The sequence below is a fragment of the Dicentrarchus labrax genome, unplaced genomic scaffold (assembly GCF_905237075.1).
Source record: "Dicentrarchus labrax unplaced genomic scaffold, dlabrax2021, whole genome shotgun sequence".
Lineage (NCBI taxonomy): Eukaryota > Metazoa > Chordata > Actinopteri > Moronidae > Dicentrarchus > Dicentrarchus labrax.
This window is the reverse complement of record NW_026136721.1, coordinates 30,412,991-30,439,747: the sequence shown is the minus strand read 5'-3', so window position 1 is coordinate 30,439,747 and position 26,757 is coordinate 30,412,991. Positions and strand designations below refer to the sequence as shown.

Here is a 26,757-nt window from a genome sequence, read left to right as displayed (position 1 = left end):
TAAACAAAAACATACACACTCACAAGTGAAAAGGCATTTTGTAGCTCTAAGGAACATGGTTATTTATGTGACAATGTCAAACTCTAAAGTACATCCTAAAAACCTTTTACTGTCTTCTCCCCTTTGACATCCCATCTTCGGATCTTTCTCTCTCGATCACCCTCTTTTCCCTGTTTTATTCAGACTCTGTCATCCTCTTTTACTTGCTTCCACTCTCATTTCCTGTCACCCTCCCTGCTTTTTTTGTCTGTACTTTTTCTCTGTCAACTCATCCTCTTTCCTCTGCCCACGAACCACCATGTCATTGTGTTACAGGCACAGCCACCTATTACTCAGTACCCTAAAATCGTTGTTCTTAAGAAGTTCAGTTAGCTCAAAATTTAGTAATTCCACAGAAGATTTTTACCAACATTGTACAGTGGTTGCTCTATGCTGTGCAGCAGATAAGGAAGTGAGACGCCCAGCCATTTTAAATACCCCAGTGATTTAGCTCAGCTTAGCATTTAGGAGCCATAATACAGAATGTCACATTAGCTTTATTACCCTTAATATGCAGCTTAGAATAATAACCTTAGCTAAAACCATTGTGATGGTTCCATTACAGCAGAAAGCCTAGCATAGCTCAGACTGGGCGCTAACATGCAGGTAAAATCCCATTAGCATGCTGCACAGGTAGCCCATAGCGCCTCAGTGTCTGTGTCTGATTTGACAGGCTCTTTTTCTCATTCCAACTCTTAAATGGAAAATACTCTGCTCTCCATTTATGTTATAATAGAAGAGGAGAGGGGGGAGTAAAAGAGAGAGGGAGGGAAAGCGAGAGGGACGAGGGGCAGGAACAAGAGCAAAAAAGAAAAGACAGTAAGGAGAAAATTACATTGCAGTTTGTGCTGCTAGCGGTCCGCACTGTGAATGGGAAATGTGACAGATTAGTGTTAGCAGTGATAACAAGGAGAGACACTGATTATAGGCTGTCAGCCTTTCAACCTGTTCAGTCCGGCTGCTGGTGAGTGCACATGCATGCGCATATGCACACACGCACTGATATGAAAAAAAGACAATGCACAGAGATGCAAGCTAATGAAGAAAATCCACATTAGTCAAATTAGAACTGTTTGGATGATTGTAAAGGGGCAGAGCAAGATTTTAATGTGTTACAGAGTTAACTGTGTATTTGTGTTTCAGTACCTTCCAGTTGAAGCACAGGCTGGTCTGTGTGGCAGACAGCAGGGTGAAGTTAGAGGGGTGTGTGTCAGGGGCAGCCTGTAGGGTTTGAATCAGCCTGGAGGGGGCGCTCATGGGACTGGAGCCGACAATATTCACTTGCCGTATCCTGAACCTGGTGAGAACAGTAACCGCAGTTACAGGGACACTCCACAAGTATACTTTATTTGTCATTTTGAGTATTATTACAGAAATCTTGTGTTACAAAATGGGAGTGTGGACTTTAAAAGATGTACGTATTGCATTATGGGTATGCAATGTAAGATCCAGTGGCGTTTGGGAGTTTGACCAATGTTAGTTCAAGTTGGACATTGGTCTTCAAAGTCTTCAAAGCTGAGCGGTAGGTGTCTTATATTTTTGTCTGTGGCAAAAACCTAAACAATGGTGTCATACAGCTGCTTATCATATTGAATATTGATCAACTGACTTGAAAATTAAGCCATAATGTAATGCACACAATCAAAATATCTTTTACTATAACTGTTGTGTTTACTAGTAGTTGGTGTGATATTTGCATTATTTGCTTAACAACTAAAAAATATTATATAGATTCAGCTGGAACTCTCCACTAAAATGCCATTGACATATTATTAAGTTAAGCCAAACATTCAGTCAGAAAAAGAGACATAACTATACAGACCTGTTGACAAACACACACACACACACACACACACACACACACACACACACACACACACCGCACACACACACACACACACACACACACACACACACACACACACACACACAAACACACACACATACACACACAGAGCCATGAGGGAGCGTTTGTTACTTTTGTTGCTTCTAAATGCAACCACGCTTCAGTGTGGGTGTGAGTGATAAAATGTGTGAGTGTGCAGAGTGCGTGTCAGAGACTACATCTATGAGTCCTTGTCCCTGTATAGGGAGATAGAGAGCTGGGTGTAAAGACAGACTTAAAGCGGGGGATAAGAAACACAGACAAGTGCATCACTTCATCTAATGTCCCAATAGTGTCGCCTGTGACAACATAATCCCTGAGTGTGCAACGTGCACACACACACACACACGCCGCAATCCCATTACAGATAAAGGCGGAGATACAGAGAGCAAGAGGCAGAGATAGACAGATAGACTGATAAACATAGCAGATAGATAGAGAGATTGATAGAGAAAGGGAGAGAGAGAAAGAGGAGAAAGAGCTGCTGCTGTTCAGAGTGACGATAGATCACGTCTATAAACTACAGGCTCCCCACGGCCCTTGAGCAGGGATTACAGACACTCTTCTCTCCTCTATTTCCTATTCTCCTTTTCTCTTATCCCTTTGTCTTTTCCCCTCTTTAATGCTCTCTGCTGCCCTTCCCGCTTTCTCATCACCTTTCTTCTATGCTCATCTCTCTCCTCCCCCTCTCCTCCCCACTCCCCACTCCTTCCCTCTAGCTAGTTGCGGGAGGGTAATAAGGATCTGCATGCAGCAGCTGTGAAGGTGCTGACAAACAGAAAAGTCTTAGATGGAACTGTCTCTCTGTGTGTCTGTGTGATTTATCTAACTTCACCTGAGTCTTGCAATACTGCAGAAACTGGTGGAGAGTGAGATGTGTGTGAGTGAGTTTATGTGTGCACATGTGGTAGTACTATATACTATGTTCTTGTGCAGGCTGTATGTGTTTGCTGCCTACCTGTACTGGGTGAATGGAGTGAGGTCGGGGATCTCCAGCGTGTCTGCATCTGGCTGATTGTCTTTCTGGTAGACAACTCTCCAGACCTCTTCCTTTCCATCCTCCTTCACTACCTGTTAAAGAGGGACGTTGTATGTTACAAAATAGTTCCTCCTGCTGTGTTGCAGACATAGCGGGCACAACAAAAGTACAAATGCACACACAAACAAACACAGACACACACACCTGGCCTTCTACTATCCATCGTGATATGGCAGTCTTGCCATCAGGACCGGGGCGGAACCGAAGTGTTGCTGTCCGTGGGCTGATGTTGGAGATGACTAAGTTAGATGGTGCACCAGGAAGTTCTGCAGATAGAAAACAGATATAATACTCCTTTACTACAAAGAACTACAAAGAACTGCAAAGACGTTTAAGCTAGTACTGTGAGGTCACACTGCGTTTTATGTTTTCTACAAAATACTTAATGATCAAAACCTGCAAGACTGTTGCGCTCATAGTAATGCTTTTTATGAAAATAAGTGTTTTTTGTGCACTGTTATGTTTCAATAGTGAGTGACAAATTCTTTGAAATAAAACCTCCTCTTCTTACCGGTGCTGCAGTAACGAGGTGCAATAAGCATTTATTTGCAAAAAAGTAGTGCTTTGTTCAAACCGAAAAGGACTGTAGCATCACAGAAAGGCAACTTATTTCAAAGGAATGGATCAAAAGAAGAGAAGACAAATAATGTTTTTATAAAGACTTTTGCATGAAGGGATAAAAATATGTACCAAAAGTGACAAAATATGGTCAGAACTACAACATGGCTTATCTCAAATACACTTGCAATAATATTGATAATAAAGAGAGAAAAAGAAGGAAATCAATGTCGCCAATAATGACTTAAATACAAAAAAGGCTTTAGGCAGCAGTGAGCCAAGAAATTGCCTCCAGTCCTTTTTTTATGCGTTTATGTGTCCATGCTTAGCCGTAAAAAAGGGAAAATAAAAGATTGGTCACAGAGAAAAATGTTAATTTTACTAAAGCAAAGGCACTTATGCTACAGTTGTATATCTCTCTCTGTCAGAGCAATTTAATTCATATTTCCAAGGTCGACAATACAATATAGACAGATAAATCTGTACAGGAGTGGAGGCGAGAGGTAAATTAAAAGCACAGTTCACAAAAGTCTATTTAAGGCCTATAAAAGTCTGAGTAGGCTGCAAGACTCATAAATTATGTTTGACCCATTCATATTCTAACATTGTTCCATCACCATGGCAATAATGACTGACAGGAATTGTGCAATGTGGCTGACCAGTTGTAGCAGTCTGAATGGCACAACCACTCTGGAGGGAAAACAGAAGTTGAAAACATTCCCCCCTATTACAAAATGCATCTGGTAGTTTTACTGATAAATTATTATTTATCGGACCACTTTACCCAAAATCCCAAAACACCTTAAGTATAAAGATGTTTATAACATTTTGAGGTAATCAGTATCAATCAATGCCTGCGCTCACAAAACAAAAAATGTCTGCAGACACAAAATGTTTTTCGACCTTTTTATTATCAATATTTCTTTTTCCTAAATTTCCTCAGTCACCTTCTTCTTTTCTAAATATTACCACGTTTCTCCCATCTTAAAGGACAGCAAATTTAATCTAAAACCAATAACATTATATATATGTATATACTGTATATACATATATAGATGTATAAATATTATGTTATAATAATGCAGTTGAATGAAGTCACTGCTGATATACTGTATCCTAATCTCCCTTAACGTCATGTTCTGAAATCTGTATATTTTTCTGTTTTATTATTTGATAAAAATATCTATCTAAAACAATATGTCACAATGTTAAAAGACAACCATGTATATTAGATTGTAATGGGCATGGTGTAATGGAAATATACATATTCACATTTTAAATATAATGTATCTTTGTACTGCAGTTTCCTTCCTCCCTCAAAGACTGATAACAAATGTAGGAACAACAACTTTTAAAAAGCTATTTTGTGAGGATAACTATCTTCCCTGACAGTATTAATAACTGTAAGGAAGAACAATTTGAAATCAACTAATTCGGCTTATAGTACAAAGAAAATGATCTGACACGAGCGTCACTGATGCAGCCCGAGTTTGGTCCTTGGCGTTTGCTGCTAAACATCATTGACTAAAAGTTTGAAATGTTGTTTCTGTCACTTTTAGGCGGAGAGCTGCATTGAACAACAAAAAGCAACCAGGACACTATTATTACTTTCGCCTGGTGGAGATTTTTTTTCTTTAAGATGGAATAAATCAAGGAGGAATAATAATACGTTTTGTATGCACACTTCAACCAGAACTAAATATTCCAATGAAAGGTTTACAACTCCACCTTTCAAATGCCACACAAAATTTATAGCTGGCTCTCAATAGACTTATTCACTGACAGCTGTTGAATTGAATTGGCATCAGTATGGCAGGCAGCACATTTGACAACCGCTCTGGAGACTCAGGCTGAAATCCCGTTTTTCTTCCTTTTCCTGTTGCTATTGTTTTAAAACACATCATAACAAAGGAAGCATATAGCAGTTTGTTTCTGTTAATGACATTTAAGTTATCAAAAATCATCACAATCCACTTTGCTTTAAATTGTCTCACTGAATGACAACAAGACAGAGCACTTCAGACCCACTTTTCAACCACTTCTCTTCACTGTGTTTGGTTAATACTTGGTATCCCTGGATGGTGTAAGTGCTCTGGTGTGATCTACTGTAATCCATCCATTTCTGCTGCAGCATCACAAGCACCATATTTGCTGAACATGGCAGAATACAGATCTGTAAAGCCGATATGTTAAATCAAACGGCGTGTGTTGTAACACATCAGTACACCAGGACACCTCAGACACATTTGTAAAATATCTGAGGGGAATTTTATTGTAAAAGGACTATATAACATGACTGGGTCCAGTTATTATGGAAACAGCGAGGTACATGTGTGCAACAAAAACAAATTACAGCTATCAGGTACCAATGCACTGTAAGTGCATGCAGCAAACTTGTAAGGGTTATAATGTGGAAATGTTGATATCAGCTGCCTTGCTCAGATGAATGACAAAATTCTCCCAACTCCATGAATACATGAATAAATAAACAAGACAAGAATCTATGCTCGGTGGATCTCTCTCTTTCTCTCTCTGCTCATTCTTTAGTTCTTTCTCCTAATCTTCACTCCTCCGTCTTTCCTTCAGTCTTTTGCTTTCATGAATTAATGAATAACCTCTGAATCTAAGAACTGTCTGTATCCATCTTGCTTTCACTTTCTCTGCTTTTATTCATAAATTAGTAATCAAAAAATGTTAGGACAAAAAATTCTGCTGTATGAGTCTGGTTTTTCTTCCATTCTCTTCCACTTTGTCTCTGCCTCTCCGTCCATTTCTGAGAGACTTTAGTCTTCTGTTCTTAGGAGATTGCATTTTCTTGTGTTCTCTGTTCTTCCCTCATTATGTCTCTCTATCTGCACTCCCTCCTTCAGTCCTGTTCTTTGATTGTCTCTTGCCCTCTCTCAACACTGCATCCCTCCACTTTGCCATTTCCAGTTAATCAGCACTAATAATGATTGCAACTTGGCCATAGTCCAATCATACAAACTCATCATGCACACAAGCATGATGTGCACACGGTATACACACAAATAAACCACACACTAAAGCGCTCTCTAAGATGCTGTAAATGACTACCGTTGTGTGTGTGTGTGTGACTGTGCATGTGAATGTGTGTGTTGGTTGTGTGGGTGATGATTCATGGATGCACAGTAACAGCCACTTATCAGCCTGAGGAAAGACAATGGCATCGTAAGAGCTCATCAGTCATATTTACTCTGCTACACACACACATACACACAAGCGAAAATCTTTTTTTAACATCCACTGTCACCAGCTCCAGTGTGTGTGTGTGTGTATATTCTCTATACCTGGTGGGACTCCAGTGGAGATAGTGGAGGATGTGACCACGCCCCGGCCTGCGGCGGTGAGCGCTGCCACCTGTAGTTTGTACACGGTGGTGGAGGTGAGGCCGGTCAGCTGGTACTGCAGGGTGGAGTTGGACAGTGAACGTTCCTCACGACTCGACTCTACGCCAGACATTTCCCACCACAACACGTAGCCTGCGGGTGTGGAGCACACGCTGGGTTAATAAAGGTGCATATAGACATGAGCAGACAGGTGTGCACACAAACATACATGCACACCTACACGCACACTTGCACATAATGAGAGGTACAGAGCCAAAAAGGAGGAAGAGAGTGCGGGAGGGGTAACTACAGTCAAAATCCCTGTCTGTCCCTTTGCATCTTCACAGTCATGCATCACCCTCCACCACCTTCAAAACGTGTGTGTGAGAGTGTGTATGTGTGTGTGTGAGGCCACTTGTGTGGAAAGCCCTGGAGAGAGTGAATGGTCCCTCATCTGTCTCCCTGCTCACCAGGTGTTGGATGAAAAGCAGGTTGAGGAGAAAATAGTAAATGTGCAAGGTGACCTTGATTGAATAACCATTTTCCCACTCCGACTGTAAAGGCACTGCAGCCTTCTGCTGCTAGACCGTGGCCTTGTCGTGTAGGTGCCTGACAACTGTTGGACATGGTGCGGCCATGTGAACACACAGACACAACGGCAGACACACACAATGTAGTGAGATCGCTTAATTCACAGCGGCTTGTCGTGTTCACCAGCCGCATTGTCTAACAGAGCCATGGAGGAGCTGAGGCAAAAATGAATTCGGAGGAAAAGTGCCTTGAGCTCTGTGATGCGCCACACAAACAACACCCAGGGTGTTGGGAGGCGTGGGATGAGGGCATGTTGGAGATAATGTGAGTAGACAAGCTGCAGAGAAAAGGGATTAGCTGATGATGAATCAGCTGTACACATACACAGTGTCAGAGACAGGGGGATGTCTGTGGAAGCCAGACAGAAAATAAAGGTCTAAGTGGAATGATACTGAAGAAACTGTAGAAGTTTCAGGGCTCCTCCGTCACTGCCGCTTGCCTCGAGGGGATGCTTTTTGCTTTTTTACTTAAATTAGTCATTTTACACACTGTATTTGTCCACCTGAGAAGAATACCTCTAAATTAGAAACGCTGCCAAGAAACCTAATTTAAGCTTATCTCATCACAACTGTTAATGGGGCTGAAAATAACACAGTAAAAGGAGAGTTTCTTGATTAGTGAGGGGAGATGAAGGCAGTGGAGGAACTCATGAGTGAGATTTTATCCTTTGGTGTTGAAAGGCTCTAACCAGTGATGATGCCGTTCTTGTCTTCAGGTTCTGCCCAGCTGACTCTGAGTGATGTGTCCAAGATTTCAGTGAAGCTCAGGTGACGAACAGGTCCAGGGGCTGAGAAAAAATACACCAGATAATATTAGTTATATTTGAACTTCTTCAACAGTACCATTATTTCAGAAAAATCTTACATTTTAGTAAATCATCCTTCCTTCCACGCACAAATCTATTGTCTATGCAGCCTATTACCTACTGCTCTTTAACTTCACACACCAACTCCTAATCACATCTGCACTGACCACCTCAAACACACACACACACACACACCCACACAGACACAGGTGCATGCATGCCTGTCGTTTCTCATTTCATGTATGGCTCTCTAACCCCTCTCCCTGCAGAGCGATTAAGCTATTCATCTGAGACATTCAATAACACTCTCACACACACACACACACACACACACACACATACACACACACCCACACACACACACACACGCACACAAAAAGCTATCATCAAGCAAGAATTACACCCACCGTTAACCCTGTAACGCGCCCAGCACCCAATCAATATCTGTGCGTATGTATAGTAGTGTTTGTGTGTGTGTGTGTGGGTGTGTGTGTGTTTGCATGCACATGTGTGTTAGTGTGCGTGTATAAATGGCTTCTAATATCCCTTTCCCACTCAATAATTGCTGGTTGGTAATAATTGCTTGTCTGTCTGCCTATAGGCCATTGTGTTTATTTGACAATGCAACTGTGTGCATGTGTACTTGCAACTGGGAGTGGCAGCTATTATGTCTATCCATGGAACAGTAGACCATAAATACCAGTATGCCTGAAAACATATAAATCAATTGGCTTTAAAAAGACACAGTGGAGGAAAAATGAAAGTGAGGAAGTTGAGGGGAAACTAAAAAGAGAAAAAGATTAAAAAGGACGGAAAAGAAAAGTACGAGCCAGAGAGAAAGGAGGTGTTGGTATATACACATTGTGTACACAGCTGTGTATCACGTCAATAGAAACAGCTGGACTGAATACAGAGCAAGACAATACACTTTCATTATTATTCACAGGAGGGGCTGATAGAGTGTTCTTTGTGCTCTGTTCTGGCTTCATTCACATTGAAGTGTGTGTGTGTATGTGTACTCACTGTCCTCGTGTGTCTGCAACAAGGTGGGAGAGCTGCGGGGGCCGTCTCCAGGTGTTGTGAAGCAGAGGGTGGAGCCGAAGTACCAGGTGAATTTCTTGAGTCCGCTGACTAATCCTGTGTGGCGTGCACCAGGGTAGTCCGGGGTGATGGTTACTACGGTAACATCCTCTGGGGACTGCTCTGGCCAGACCAGCAGCTGTAATAAGGGAGAGAGATGGTCATTGGTGACATGTTGGTTCCCAATAATATCTATTGAATCTTCTTTCATTCAGCAGGTCACCACGGCACCTAAATTATTAATCACAGTTTGTTGTATATTTCCATTTTGTTTTGTTTAGTTATTATTTTAACTCAACAGTATTAGCTTCAGGCTACCAAATCCAAATCATATTATACAGACTGCATGTATTAGACAAAACTTATTTGTACCACAGTATGGGCTGCGGTGAATCTGTTTTGGATCAGGCTGGTACCTCAGGGTTTTTGTCATTAAAGTTTAAAAACTGCCTAATGCTATTTACAAATTTGTCAAAATGGCAAAACAATATTCATGTTCATTCTCTGGAAAAGTTATCTGTATTCCAAACACATTAAAATTCAAACAGTTATTTACGTAGGAATGTACCACTCTGCTTAACATAAATTCCTGCCAGCAGGCCATTATCAGTCATCACATCATCTAAGTTTGATTATCAGTCCGACTAAATGCCTAATGAAAGGTTAATTTATCTCTATTGCGGGACTTGATTGATATTCAGAACCACAGCAGGTTGGTTTGTGTTATTGCTTTAGCCACAAAAACAAACAGTAAAAAGCACACACTTACATATTCATAATGAGAGATAAGCCATGAGCAACATTATGATATGGTACCCATATTTAGAGTTCCTGGTACAAAAAAAAAGAGCTGGCTAAAATGTGAACTTTTGTCCAAGTTTTTAGTAGAATTAAACTGACATCAAGGAGTTTTTAACTGCTTATAGAAATTATAATGCCTCCACATAACCTACATAAACAAACAAGACCATCAGCGAGAAGATTGGCTATTTCGGACTCGGTCGGATTGTCCTTGAAATCAATCAGTCGGTGAAAACACTACCGCTTTTGTACACAACAGAATCAACAAAAAATTAAAATACATTGTTGCTGCTTTACATAGTACAATGAGTTAATAGTGAGTCTATGTAAAAAAAATCAAAAAATAAAAATGACTATTTACACACAAGTTGCATATGATTATAAAATGCAATGTGTCTCTATAATGGCATATATTTAATGTGACATTTGTTATTACTGCATTGCCAGTACACTTTTCAACGTTGTCTCAAAGCTTTAAAGTATTCAAGACAATTTCCTCTTTCTTTTGGTTTATATAATAGTGTATAATAACAGTAACAGTGTTGACTGCTGCCATGCTGTACAATATAAATCACTGTTATTACATGGGCAGACTACAACTTCAAGAGAGCGCCTAATCTTAACCATACCCTCGACTGTAGTTGCCACATGCGTACAGTGTTGGTATAGGCAGCTGAAACTCTGAATGTTTCATTAAATGTAATCTAGAGGAAACCCAATGAACCTGCCACACCTTCATAAGACTTCACAGGTCCGAGAGGTTTAGTCATTCACTGGTGCTGTTCTCCAGAGTGGCAATTTGAGTTCTACATCACTTTCAAAACACCTTTGTGTGTCTCCACTACTGCTGTAGTTCTACAGGGTACGTTTACATAGAGGGTTTCTTTCAACTGTCTATATGAAAAGCTGAAATATAATACTGACGTAATCTGTCCATAATACCACCACTGTAGCAGGTAAAATTTTAATACCTTGTCAGTTCAACATGGAACAATGATTTTGTTAGCGTTTGCAAACCAAAACTCAGTTTATGGTTTTGCATGTACACTATTTTCTGAGTTACATTTTAGAGACTGAAATTACCATTGTGAGATTCAACACATTTAAGTCATGATGCATAACGATTAATAAGTGTCAAAAATCTCATCTGATGGCTCATTAGGACGCTGCATACTGATACTACTAGGATATTTCAGGATACTCTGCAACTTGTACAAGTGCACAGTCTCATATCTCTCATGTCATTTCTCATTTACTTGTGAGATTTTCTTTTTATACATATTGTATGAGCATTGTTGGAGGGAGCCGGAAAACAAGAATTTCATTGCCAACAACTGCTTCACTATAATATGCATATGACAAATAATAAAGAACTAGAACTAGCACATAGTAAACTATTGGGGGTCTATTTTATAGGGAGTGGTGAATGAGTAAACAAGGTGATTTCAGACACAGCATAAGACATATTGGAGTTATTTATTTACTGCTTATTCAGTCAACATATTCAATGCTAGCTGACCATTCTGTGTTTGTTTTTTTTTGGTTGTGGATTGTAGCAGCACAGCCCTCTAATGTTCATAACTACACACTTCACTTTCAAAAACACAATTATGTTGTACAGCAAACAAGAAATGTTCATGATTAACACTACAAATGCTGCTCCAATGTACACTGCTGCATATTACCTAGACAATCTGCAATAGGAACCCCATGAAAAACATCTCTCGATATCCCATTAGGGATAAATCTGTGATATCCAGAGACAGTTGAGTGGCTGCTCGTTTACTCTCTGCCTGAAGGGTGCTGCACTGCACCCAGTCTGTCATGGTGAAATAAGGTTTTCTATTGAAATTTATTATCAGCAAAGTACAGTTTGGGTGTGGTTAAAGAGTATTGATCTGGCACCCTCAAGCATCTGATGCTAGTCCACTTTTAAAGGGTGCTGGGATGATTGGGTCTGCTGTGTTGCTATAGTAACGTGTGTATTCTGAACCAGATTGCAAAGGAAACTCAAAAAACACAATGCAGTGTGAGTGTCCACAAGTAGACTTGGACCAGAGCAGGGACATTACAACGCGCTTCACAGTGGAAAAAACACAGTGTGATCTTTGTGCTGCGAAATGTGTTATCTCAGGTCTCAGGTAGAGTACTTTAAGAACGTTTCTTTATACTGGGCTAGTAAGTGCCCGATTTCTTCCTGCGTAACTTTTTTGTTATTCACCGGCGTCGATATATCTTTTATGGAACCTGTTTTGTAAAGAAGAGAAACCTTGAGAATTCAGGCAAAATGGAACCTCATCAATGATAAACGATTGCTCTCTTCTTTGTCTGTTGGACGGACGGACAGACAGAGACAGACAGACGGACTCACAACAGTCAAACAGAAAAATCTGAAGTAAGTCATGAGGTAGTTTCAAGGTAAGTAAATGGAAGACATGAAAGTCATCAGAAGTGGCTCTTTGGTTCTCTCTCCAACACTCAGTTTAGAGCTATATTATTAACGGTATTGTATACAGTCAGTGATCTGGTGGGGGATGAGATGAGATGAGGCTTTGCTTCATATCCTCTTTTAATTAATATCATTATCTACTGTCCTCTAACCAGCACAACACACTCAAAGACGCACACCCACATGTGCGGAGCTGCACTGCGAAGCTCCACTGATTTGTAGTGGGTAAGCCTGGTATACAGAGACGGCATCAGAGAGCCACATCAAACGGATGGAAAGCTATATAGTATTTATAAACCAACAAAGACACCAACATTCACACTCTAAAACACGCTCACAGACACACACACACGGACCCAGTGACGCACAGCAAGGAATGTGATGTGTTTTCTTTGTCATGTTAATCGGTTCCTCAGGGGTTGGTTGCCACAACGAAGTGAAGAATAAATCACATACCAGAACTAGTACATATAGATCACTCATGCTATTCAATCCTTCGCTCTCACTCTGCTCCCCATTATCCTGCTTCTTTATTATTATGTCTTATTTCTCTTCGGTCCCTCGCTCCCTGTTTTCTCCACACCTTTCCCCGTTTAATCCTCTCTTTTCCCTATTCCTCCATCGGTCTTTTTCATTTCTATGCAGTGCTGATCCCTGACTTGGCTTGGCTGGAGGTATGAGGTATGAGTAAACAAGAACAAGGCCTCTGAGCTAAAAGTCCTATAAGAGGTTAATAGGTTTTTCACAAAATGCACTCACACCCACATGGAGGCAAACATTTATTTTACAAGCATATATTTTATTTTAATTTAACTTTTATTGAAAGCATTAAATTAATGAATAAAATAAGGAGAAAAGTAGGAATTATTTGATTGTTTACAGCTCAAAATCATCGATGGGTTTGAGGTTTTAGGAGTTGTTTTTATAAAGATGGTGATGATGATAAGAACAGACATTTGCAACATTTAAAAACGGTCTTTTGTCTTACAAATATATAATTTATAAAGCAACTTTCATACACAAAGGTAGATTCAAGGTGCTGATATTTTATCAGACATTTTAATTTATATACATTTTTCTGTAATTTTTTTCTGCCATCAGCTAACTCCAAAATTGAAAGAATTCATACCCTCGTGCAAAACACAAGGGAGATCCTGCAAACATAAAAAAAAAAGGTCTAATATTTTATTCTTTACAAGAATGTCTGAACGCTTAGTTTTTTACTTTGTGTAGGAACATACACACACATCAAGAGGCTTACCTTGTATCCCTGGTTGATGCCGTTAATAAACTGCTGAGGCGGAGGATTCCAGGTGAAGCGGATGGTAGTCGAGTTGATAGCTAAAACTTCCACTTCCTGCGGAGGTGCTGTGGGAACTAAGCACAAAGAGGAAGAGGATGGGTGTTTAGACATACAAGAAAAAACATGTACAGTAACAAACCTGGAGCCCTAAGCTGCAGAAACAAAGAGTTTTCACTGTTATGCTCTTACTTTTTCAACAAGTAGTGGTATTAAATACCTCATATGGCACCATATTTCAATATTTTATGTTGAGATTCAGTTCATATTTTAATTAAAAATATATGCTAAGCTTGCAAAAGTTAAATGCCAAAGCTACATTGCTATTCTCTGCTACAAAATGACCTAATTCCCCAATATAATTCATCTCATCTATTGTATTTTGCATTCACGTGTTCTGCATAGGATCAGTTTAGGAATGACTAAGTGAGATTAGGGTACTGCCCCTTCAGTGCCTGGTTATGAACAATGGCGGCTCATAAAGACAGCTAAAATGATAAATGAAATTTATTAAGTCTTTAATTCAGTGACCTCAGGAGGCCAGACAGTGTCCACAGAAAGTTAGATGACTCACTGATTTGTTGGTTCAGTCCTGTAGCCACATCACTCTCACTAACCAAGCAGTCCTGTCAACCTTTATTACCCACATAATGTAACTGCATAGTGTGTCATGATTTGTTGATTAAAAATACAATGTGTTAGATCAGGACACTTGATCTGTAGTTAATCTTAACTTAAATCAGTTTTGTGTAGCCCCATAAAGCTGGAGGACTCACACGAGACCGAGATATTCTGGTTTTTAGTCCCCTGGCTAAACAAAACACTGGAGCTTACATTTCACAAAACGCAACTAGTGAGTCATTACACACCAACACACCTCCACTTTGTAATATAGGCTTTCTTTTAAAACGTTTAAGCCCCAAGCTGAAGCAGAAAAAACCCGGGTGACATCATGATGACATTTTCAGGGTAGTTTTTCTCAAGCTCCCACTACAGCCGGAGAAAACACCATGCAGTACGCTATGTTCAGTCTGCATAGTACTCGTTGTGCTTAGGTCCCTTGTGATAGGTAAACTGAACCTTACATGTCAGTTAAGTGGAGTGCCCCTTTAAATTACACATATATCAATTCTATCCATGTAAAAAACACTTCCTTGGTCATTTCATTTAATAAAGGTAATTTAATTGTGAGGCACCAGCTTTACTCGTATATATTACTGAGACTTTGTTGTACAGAAAAAAACCTCCACACATCTATCAGCAATAAACTAGGACTCTGTGGCTGTGTTTAAATTTTAATCCCAGTTCAAATATTAAACAATAAAAAGTTCAACTATAAGAATTTTGCAGTCAAACTAAAGCCTAATAGTAATAATGTATATAGTAAATAGCTGAATATCAATAAGTCTGTCTGAAATGTGTTTAAACTTCAAGGCATTCATCATCCACCAGAGAGTGAGACGGAGAAGACAGAGTGCTCAGAGATAAGATGGGGAATGTCTAACAAGAAAAGTCAAGGAATTAACTGTTTATATTACTGCAGTTTCCCCCATGAAGTGTAGGTTATTTGAAAGAAAAACTGAACATGTAGAGTCTGGTTTGCATGAGTTCGACACCGATTTCCTTCATCGACTCTAGGATTGGTTCACTGTCTCCTCTTCCTCATGTCAGTGTATGAATGTGTCTCTACATGTGAATCGTTGTGTGTTATATGGAATCAATCTATCAGAAGGCCCATGATAACATTAAAGCCAGGAAGAGAAGAGTGTGACTATGAAACGTGTGTGTGCATGTGTGTGTGTTTGTGGCCACATGTTATGGTGAATACTCTGTAAGGGGTTTATGCTGATGCTAGAAAGCCACAGTGATAATGCACTGTTGCATGATGGGAATGCCCTTTACATCCCATATATGAGCCAGTGAGGCCAGAACACACAGAGACACACAGTGAGAGGAGAGTATGGTATACAAATTGGAAAGTACAGAGACCAGAACAAAAACTAGTGAAAAATGGAAAGGAAGAGATAGTGAGAGAAAGAGAGCCAAAGGATGAGAAGACAAAAAGGAAGACGGAAGATTAATTGATGTTAAAGATGCTCTTTCCCCCCCTGCCACGCTGACTTTACTCCTGGGGATCGGCTTCTAACCCCTCGCAGCTCACAGCTACAGATAAAACACTAAACTCTGTCCTCTGGGGGAATCTTAGTATGCGCATATGCCTGTATGTGAGAGACTTGGAGAAGAGCAATGTTATCACAGTCTAACACTGAGTTCACCCACATCCTCTAAGAGATAGTGAGAGAGAGAAAATGTCCAATCCATCGCAGCCACTCCCATTAAACCACATTAGAATAATTAATGAGTCTAACTCCCTCTCCTACTCTATAAACCTGTCCTGAACTCTTGTAATAATGACTGTGGGTTTTATGTGCATGTGTGTGTGTGTGTGTGTGTGTGTGTGTGTGTGTGTGTGTGTGTGTGTGTGTGGCTCAGCCCATCTTTAATAATGATAATATACTGTTGGAATAAAAGTCAGGAAGAGAAGAGCACGTGTTTAAAGAAGATTTACCCCCACGACTACTTCCTCTCGTCTTCCTTTAGTGTCTTCAGTTACATTCTTCCTTCTTTCACTACCTCTGAATGGATTTATGTTTGACAGACTTGAAAGTGTGTTCCTCTGTGCAGCCATATTTATTACAATCAACACACTATTACTCATCATATAATATATTTATAGGGAGGCACAGACACTCTTTCCCACAAACTTCCTCCAGCTCAACCTGCAGCATCCCAAGGTCCTCTTTGACCAGATGGGAGATGTAGTCCGTCCAGCTTGTTGTGGGTCGCCCCTAGGTTCTCCTCCCAATTGGTTGAAGCTTGTGTTCCTTTGAGGGGATGCCTCGGGGGCAACTTTAACAGAAGTCTGAACCGCATCAACTGGGTCCTTTCAAAGCTGAGCTCCCCAACCTATCACTGTGAAGCCAACCAGCCTGCGGAGGAGCTGCTGCCTGTAACTGAGTTTGTTCGCTACCCACAACAGTAAAAAATAGTTGAGGATCTACTTGCTATTACAACCTGTTACTATGTGTACTGTGGTGCAAATGTTTTTAGAGATGTATGGGTCCACACAACTGCATGGAAATGTATCTCTCTTAAATGCACTTTATCTATAACTGCAAAAGTGTGGGAAATTGCATGTTCACATTCCAGTTTTAAAAAATTAGTTTAGGTGGAAAACAAATAGTCACTCTATTCATATTATTAATCATGAAGCTCAAAGATTATTTGAAGATCTCAAGAATACATAGAGCAGCAATGTCCTTTTAGTTCTATCTGCAGCTAATGTTTTTAACTCAAGGTCCATGAGTATTACTCCATGAAATAATGCTCCCCCTATTTAGCCAATTGTTAAATGTGAAACCCTCAAATCTAAATTTGGGCATCGTAAGAAGTATAACAAAACAACAAACTGGGAACATAGAGTATGTGCATATAATGTGTGATTGATCAGATGTGAAGCCTTTCTGTTCCAGGATTTAACAACTCCAGGAGCAAGAAAGAGATTCTTTTTGGCAGCTAATTAAAGTAATGTATGTTAAAAGATAATACTTCTAATATTATATATACTAGCATATATACATATATATATATATGTGTGCATGCGTTGACATAATGACATCATTTACATAATTGACATAATGTCTCAAAGTTTCTCAGTACATTTGCTTTGCCCTCCAAAAATATGTGTGTGTGTTATTACTAACCTCCCTGCAGAGTGTACTCGGTGACAGGGCTGCTGTAGACGCCCAGGCCGGCTCCAGTGTAGGCAGCCACCTGGATCTGGTATTGTGTCCAGATGATCAGATCTTTTAGCAGACAGTAGTTGGTCTCTGGGCTGCTGATGTTCTTTTCCTGGTAGTCCCCTGGCAGCCCTGCCAGACGGTATCTACACACACACACACACACACACACACACACACACACAGAAACACTTGTGAATATGTTGGTTTGTGGCTAAACAAGGAAAGAAAGTGAGCAAGTGATTTAGCATAAGTCAGAATTCACAGACAAATGTATGCACATATGAACAATATGGCTGTAGCTCAGTGGAGCACAATCCCTGGCTCTTCCTACCAACATTTTAAGGTGTCCTTGAGCAAGAAAATGAACCCAGAATTTCTCCTGAATTCATTACATGCTTATGGACAAGAGCATGCAATATAACCAAATGTACTCGTAAAAATGCATCCCCAGCCTGGAAATGCTTTGAACATAGCTGAATAATCATACCAGTGTGGATTATGTAGTATATGTATAAATACATGTTTCAAAATAAACACACAGTATCATTTATGTTGGCCATCTGAGAAGCACAGAAACTACACTAAAGGATTTTCCATTGGTGTGAAGTTAACGACAGAATCCCTAAAAAATAAAACCCCTCAGTGTCTGATAGAGATCTCTGAATAGTGCACTTCTTAAGGCCTTTGCTTTAGTACATGTGATATAAACGTCCACTTAAAAGGATATATGACCCGACTAGACAGGGAGGTGTAATACCACTTAGGTATTGTACATATCTGATGGAGCCGAATGGAGTAATAATCCACATGTCAGCGTTTTAATATGGAGCCTATTCAGTATAACGGGATATTCCAACGTTTCAATGGCTGAGTCAGCGCTCTATCACACATGCATACTGTATATGCACATACACAACACACAGGAACACACTCATACACACAAACACAGATGCACAGAGCGAGGGGGTGCCGGAGGCTGACAGGGCATCTCCGTGGTGGAGAGGAGATAACCCCTTGTTCCTCTCTCTCCACTTGACACACTGACACTCACACTTGGGGAGGAAGAGGAGGAGGGGGAAGTGATGGAGGAGAAAAAGTGGGAAACAACGGGAGAGAGAGAGAGAGAGAGAGAGAGAGAGAGAGAGAGAGAGAGAGAGAGAGAGAGAGAGAGAGGATCATTTGGATAATACAACGAAGAGAAAGGATAATCCAAAAGGGAGGGCAGGAGGAGTATAAAACTGAAATGATACAGTGGAGCTGTACTGTATGAGTGTGTGTTTCTATTTTCAGCTGATTTCTGAAGTGGGGGCAGATAACAGACTGAACGAGCATAAAGACCTGATAACTTCTACTGCTATTATATGCAAATCTGTGTGAGGGAGCTGATGACAGTTTGATTACACCCAGTATGTCACACTTAAGGTAGACATCAAAGTGAAGGACAGGCGATCAGGGGCAGCATGAGCATCAAAAAAGAGCTCTTTTATCTTTTTCTTTACAATATATAATCATCAGAGGTTTTCTCTATACCAGGGCTGCAACTGGCAGTTCTTTGCATTATTAAGTAACCAGTTATTTGAGTTATTTGTATGGTTGTTTAGTCTATAAAATGTCTGAAATTAGCTAAAAATACCTGTCACGGTATTCCAGGAAGTCAAGATGAACAGCTTAAAATCCTCACATTTTAGAAGCTGGTACCATGTGTGGCATTTTTTCCTTGATGAATGACTTAATTTATTTTCTGGCGCTCAACTAATCACTTGACTAAATGTTTCTATAAACCAGTATAAATTCAGCTGTAATACTTGCAGTCAGATTGGTATTTTAAAACACAGTGCAGAGCTGAAGGATGAGAATTGTTATCTCGTGCACAAGATACTACATCCATTTGCGCATTCAAGACAATAAGTTGCGAGAGATAATGATTTGTGTGCACAAAATCATCAAAATGAACCAAATGAATGTCACTATGTCACCTAACTTCTAGACCAAAATATACAAAAGCAGTACAAACATGAACGGACACCAACTGTACCAGCCAATCAGAGTCAATAATTTTCAATTGAAATGTTATAAAGCTATAAAACTATGTATGTTTCTGTGTTTGTGTGTGTGTGTGTGTGTGTGTGTATACCTGAGTACATATCCTCGGAGGACTCCGTTGAGCTGGGGTTCTGGCGGAGGCTGCCACTGGACCATGATGGACTGGTTTGTCCGCCCACTGGCTACAATATTCTTTGGAGGAGCGCTGGGTGCCTCCTCTCGCAGCATCAATCTAACACACACATACACACACACACACACACAAAGAAAGAAAGAGAGAGAGGAAGAAAGACAAATGATTTTGATTTAGTTTATTATGTGTCCTGTAATGAGAATATCAGTATTGCTGAAAAAGTGTAGACGCAGCATTTGTCCTTTTCATCTGGTGTCCAACAGATCACTTACAGGGACAGGTTTGCACAGGAGCAGTATATTAGGTTTGTAGGCAAAAAAAAAAAGGATTTTAGAGCAATTCTCTTTCCCAAGTATCTTCATCTTTTCTAGTCTGGGGGTCAGACTGTCTACAAACAAATTATCATGCTTGTCACTGGAGATACACGGGACAGAGATGCAACTTATTATATACAATCATCTCACAGCTTAAACAGCTCTGATGAATTCTTATTGAATTCTGGGCTCATCTCTCTCACCCCCCGTTCTCCTGGTGTATCATGCAATCTCATTTAATACATTTGCTTTCCATCCCTGGCTATATTGTTCATTTATTTCCACAAACCACGGCTGCTGCCGATGGAAACGTTTAACGCATCACTTCCAGTGCGCCAGAGGATTTCTCCTGGGAATGATCGAGCTGGCACTGGGTGTTTAAAACAACAAATGTAAAAGCGTTCATGAACTCGGTATAAGTTGAACCGCTATTGTGTTTTATTTACTGGCAGCTTAGAACAACAAACAGGCATTTACTGTCTTGTGTTTTGCAGATTACTGTTTATATTCTGTTTTGTATCTCTCCTTTTTAAGCTTGAGGTTTTTCTACTTCTGTTCCATTTATACACCAGCAATCTTTGTTTGGGAAGTTTCTATTTCAACCTCAACCCTACGACAACATCCCGGTAGACCAGCTATAAAGTGTGGCCGCAACAGATAGTTAAATTACTATTAGTTGAGAATGAGCAAAGAGCTCGTCTTTTAATTTCCAGTGAGACAGCGCGATCCCTCACTCTCTCTGCCCTCTTCAACTCTCTTCTGTCTCTCTAAACCTTTTTTCCCATCTTCCCTTTGACATTTGAATCCCCCTTCTCCATTTTCTTCACTCCCATCTGCAAACTTTCACCTTTCATCCATCATGTCCTTTGGCCTCAATTATTTCATCCTTCTATCTTTTACTCATCTCCTTCCCTCCTCTTCTACTCTGTAATGCTCCCCCCCTCCCCACACAACTCCACCCGTGATTAAAGCTCCCAGCCCCTCTCATGGTTGGTAAAGCACACAGGCTGAGCTGGTCAGCCTCTGGCTTTACTGTAAGCAGCTCAGCTAACGTAATCAGAGCCATATGTGCTCTCACACACACACACCAAACAAATTTCTCTCAGCTTAAGACAGACTGCTACATCCGATGGTCTTTTCCCTTCCATGGATTATGTCTGGAGATTTACACCCCCCCCACAGCCCCTCGTTTCCCCGCTGTGCCCCATGTCTCCCTGAATGATTCCCTATGAGCTACTGAGCCATTAGTAGCGGTATGGCTCTGTATATATGTGTCCGAATCTGTACGTTCCCATAAATGTGTGTGCACATCTATATGTGTGTGTTTGTGTGAAGGCAGGGCTGTGAAAGCTGTTAGCTACAGACTTGCGCAGGCGGATATATGGCACAGGCCAGTGGTTTTACAGCTGTGCTTTACTTCCATTAGGTTAGGCACTGTCAGGCAGCACCAGGTGCAGCAGGCATACTCATGTACACACATACACACACATAGGCTAATGGGCCAAGTGTGAATGAGATGGGCATTAGTGTAGCCGTCTGGAAATGGGGTATATATAATCCTCAACTATGCCACTGCTTTTGACTGAAATTGATGATACACATTAATGCACATACACAAACTCACGCTACACAAACACCCACACAACCATACAGTACTGAACAGATGCGGTCATTCACTGTTTGACTGCAAATAAAACACACACACACACACACACACAAATTAATGCACCCTGACACACTTATACACGAGAGCAGAAACTCCTTGGGAACTGCTTTAATTCCCTCCCAACTATATTACGAGTGCATATTTCATACAGTGGGTTCAGCATGAGGACATCAACTTTACACCAGAGATTAAACAAACAAACCCCAACCCACCCAGTCACACACCACCGGATATCCACCTACAAACATTCATACCTACACCCATACATGTGCTGCAACTAAATAAATCAAACACACCCCGTAACTTTATGTGAACGCTGTGTGACACACTTTCTCTGTCCCTTGTTATTAAGGAAAAGAGGACAGTTTCTGCAGGAGATGTACATGTTTTCTAGTGTGTGAGTGAAAATGAACCGGGGGTATGTGGGGGGGGGGGTATTTTGTGAGTTCCTATGCTGTGGGAATTAGTAAAAGTTTCTATCTGTGTCATTCTCCACAGTTGAATGCCCACTGGCTTTCTAACTAAATCCACACACACACACCGACTCTTAAATTTAATGGTGTTACCAGGATGTTAAATCTGCCTCTATTCAAACAGGATAGTAAAATTTCGATCCAGTAGGGGTAAAAAATAGAGAGAAATGAGCAGAGGGCAGCAGAAATAAACAGTAAGAGAGAGAAACCAGATGTGACATGATTGGGTACAACCAGCCAAATAGATTAGCTTATTTTCTCCTTGTTTGACACTTCTGCTTTAAATGTTGTGCTGTTTTGCCGGAGGCTAAAAGCTGCACAAATGGAGGAGGGTGACACACTAAAGAGACTCGAGGAAAGAGAGAAACTTTATGCATATTCTCAAAATGAATCAAAACCAGTTGATGCACATATTTTCTACTGTATATGTGTGCTTGTCTCTTCAATAATACATTAATTATTCTGTCAATTTATCGGTTTGGCCAATTTAAGGCTGATTAAGGCTTTCGGAAACAATGAGTTTAGATGTAAGTGCCAGTTACAGCTGATTAACCTCTATGTTGCACAAAATAAACAACAATATTCTTGCAGAAGCTGGCGCTCAGTGTTTCCCAGGTGGTCTTTTCTAGTTTCAGTTTAACGTGGACATATTGCCTGGAAAATGTCAGTGCAGAAACCCGGTCATCACAAACATTTTGCAGACATTACACAAATCAGTTGAAAATTAGTCAACATATTTCCATCTCACATGAGTTTGCATTCTCTGATGAATGCAGACATCATAAATATGTTTAGCGTTGTTGGTTGTTTGGTCCACTACTTTGGTTGAGACTGAAACATAATTAACTATTACCATAAAAATTATCCAGATATACATGTCTCCCGGGGGATCGAGTGCCATCATCAGGGGGAAAAAAAATGTTAATATGTGAAATACTAGATTGACACAATTGATTAGCTGCAAAACTGACAACCATCCCACTGTCAGTGTGTTAACATGCTAAACTAAGTCGGTGAACATGATAAATTGTATACCTGCTTAACATCAGCATTGTCATATTTTACATGTTAAATAGCATGCTAGGGTTAGCATTTAACTAAAAGCACCGCTGTGCCTGAGTACAGCCTCACAGACCCGCTAGTTTGGCTCTAGTCTTATAGTCAAATAGCTAAAGATAGACCCATCACACCTCACAGATTAGGTTTTGGATGAGGATTCTGGGTGTATTTAGGATTAGGGTTAAATCCTGCCTGATTGAGTTCACAAAGCTGGAAATTTTGTGTATAATGGACCTTTATTTTGATGTAGATAAGACAAATTTACACTTTTTTTTATCACAGTTTTATCTTTTTGCATCAGCTTGAAGTTGACTTTGATCAAGGAGTGCATCCTGATTGCATAAAACATACCCTTAATCAATAATTGTTTCTAATTGATCTTGATCTGATTTTTTGGTCCTTTGTGTTTAATTCATGACACAGCTAATACATAATGATGAATATAGTCATAATAACAACAGGTCAGCCTTTATTTCCATACCACTGAATGGTCCACCACCTTCAAACGCACAAAAGGTGGTGGACCATTCAGTGGTATGGAAATAAAGGCTGACCTGTTGTTTTGTAGGTTAATTAAATTAACACAAATGAAAACTGAAAAAATAAGTAATAGTTCTAATTTAATATCTAATTTGTTTGAAGAAAAAAAAATCTTTTATTAAGCTTATAATTGCATAGGCCTTATATAACAATGTACAACCCCCCCAGATTTTTGTGTGCTGTAGATCTGTAATATTTCCCATTGAATAATCTATAATTCACCTCCAATTTTAGGAGATACTCCAGCATTATGATAAGCAAAATGAATTGTAGAGATACAAGGGTGTTAGCTGGAAATGGTTATTGTATATATACAAATGTAAATAGCTTATATTTGAAATATTGTTGTATTTTGGTTTTCTACAGGCCCAAAAACAGTGAAAACACTACACCTATGTATTCAAAGCATGCACTCATGCATGGCATGAGTGTGTAACCCTAATTACATTATTGGTATCTCAGGTACACGTAGGACTGAGCTATAGCTTGTTATCTTCTCTTCCAAATGATCAAGTAATAGGAACTATGCACCATATGTGCACACAGCAAGAATTGTAATTGCAAGAAATGACTGAACCTTTAATGTATTTCCTGCAACATTTTCTCTGTGTTCGTAGTGAAGAAAACATTGAGAAAAGCTGAAGAAATGCCTGTAATCGCCACCATTATTCTGGACAAATAATGAGCTCTTCCTCATCTGGGAGAGTCTTTCTCAGTGCAAGCCCAATTGCCTTGATGCTTCTGCTTTACTCTTTATGCTATAGGCACCTTCAGCTTCAGCATAGCCGTGGCTACAGTTAAACACAAATATATAATTCAAGATTCAAGATTTACATGTTGGGAAGAACAGGACAAATCTCCTGTAAATCTTTAAATCTCCTTATAAACCCTCTGAAGTATTAAAGTGTGTATGATAGAAAGAAAAGGTGAGAGTGAGAGAGAGTTGGTCAGGCAGTTGGAATAAAAAATAAGAGCGAAGGAAAAGGGAATTGAGACAGATGCTTTAAACCCCTGCATAATATTTCCTCTGTTAATGCCTCCTCTTTAAAGACGGTAATGGTATGAGTGTAGGTCATGCATGGATAACTGTGTGTGTGTGTGTGTGTGTGTGACACTCCAGATGGTAAAATTGGATTCTTCAAGAGAGTTCCTGCATTTAGAAGTAATGTTTTTCAGCTTTGATCACATTTATTCATTGCTCTTGTACGTGTCCATCTCACAGAACACTCTTCCCTAGTGCCACAGTGCCCCTGTGCAAGAAAGGCAAGGTAATGGTCCAAAGAGAAAGAAAAAAAAAATTACAAATGAATGCTGTTATGATAAAGATCCTAATCAGGACAAGAACAAAATGGGAGAGCGCAGAAGCAGCTGGAAGTTCAAACTTTAATAAGGGCTTTTAGTCATCAATATTACAAGCTTCTTCTTCCCTCTATGTCCCGTTCCCTCACTCTGTCCACATTACTGCATTTAGTCATCCTTCTCATTTGGAGCACCGAGCTTCTGCAGGACATTTTCCTCTGCCTCACTCTCCCTGTGTGTCAAGTGCAGCACGCGCCTTGGCATCTGTGACTGCTCATGTGCGTGTCTTATCCAGGCAAACATCCAGCAGATGAAAAACAAAGTGCGGATGGTTACGAATGAGACAAACACCAACGAAGAGACGTTTCCATCTGCTCTGATACACTGACCAGTGATGACTTGTCTGTTGCCAGTCCTTCCTTTAGCTAGGATCAATCCAATCTATTCTCCAGTGCCTCTGACAATCAACTTTGGACGGTGGACTAGGTTGGACACAAACAATTCACTGGTGTACGCAGAGGAGGAAGAAAGGAACAGGAACGAGTGTTGGTGAATGAAAACAAAAGCGAAAGATTCAGTGCAGAAACAACAAGAACAGAAAGTAGAAGAACCTCAAGCTGAGGAGAATAAAACTGACAGGAGACTGTAATCTGAAGTGTGTGGATGTGTAATGGCAGCGTTCACAGCTGCTGTTGTTGCTGAGACTCTGATTGGCAGAATTACAACTGGCGCCTGCCTGTGGTCACTCTCTTCAGCCAGAGAAAAAAACATGTTTGTGTATGTGTGTGTGTGTGTGTGTGTGTGTGTGTCCACCTTATAATGCACAGCCACATCTGTTGTATTGTGTGTGAGTGATATTTGGTGTATGTCTGTACTCAGGGGCAAAATTGTTAAGAGGCCTGCCACACCTCCTCCAACCCTCTTTCACTCTATCCAGTTCCATCAGTGCTAAGGCATCATAATTACCCCCATTAGTGTTTTCTCTTGGGATAAACATGCAAACACACACACACACACACACACACACACACACACACACACACACACACACACACACACACACGCGTGCACATAAAACATCTGCACAGCAATCTATTTACTTTTCAGGCCAAATCACACTTTCCTTTTTTTACACACACTTGCACACACAGACACGGAGATTAGTTAATTTAATCATTTTTGCTGTTTAGTTCACTATGTGCAATGAAAGAAGACTGCCATGGAAATACACACACGTATACATGCCATCACATAGACATCTACAGCATGATATATGTGATGAATATCAACTGTTCACTGCAAGGATTAAAAAAAAAGGCCGCTCCCTTCGCACTCGCCTTGTTAGAATCCATCCCTGTTTCATCCTCATTCTGAATACCGTGTCCCTTTCTATGCTCGTGGCAAAATACATTCTATTACACACACACACACACACACACACACACACACACACACACACACACACACACTTAGATACACAAATTAGAGTGTGTGGATGTGCATACACTATGCCTTTTGACTGCAGAAAGGTTC

The 26,757-nt window shown here is 40.3% G+C and overlaps 1 protein-coding gene across 1 annotated transcript in view; it reads right to left on the bottom strand.

Moving 5' to 3' along the window:
• The window catches only part of LOC127355621 (protein sidekick-1), a 221,829-nt gene that overhangs the window by 39,948 nt on the left and 155,124 nt on the right, over positions 1 to 26,757 (bottom strand). Inside the window, exons 17-25 of the mRNA XM_051386674.1 lie at positions 19,832 to 19,972; positions 17,659 to 17,840; positions 13,856 to 13,971; positions 9,288 to 9,483; positions 8,148 to 8,246; positions 6,830 to 7,021; positions 3,108 to 3,229; positions 2,883 to 2,995; positions 1,186 to 1,336 (exon numbers count right to left, since the gene is read on the bottom strand). Coding sequence (XP_051242634.1) covers positions 1,186 to 1,336; positions 2,883 to 2,995; positions 3,108 to 3,229; positions 6,830 to 7,021; positions 8,148 to 8,246; positions 9,288 to 9,483; positions 13,856 to 13,971; positions 17,659 to 17,840; positions 19,832 to 19,972 — 1,312 coding nt within the window. The remainder of the gene's footprint in view (positions 1 to 1,185; positions 1,337 to 2,882; positions 2,996 to 3,107; positions 3,230 to 6,829; positions 7,022 to 8,147; positions 8,247 to 9,287; positions 9,484 to 13,855; positions 13,972 to 17,658; positions 17,841 to 19,831; positions 19,973 to 26,757) is intronic.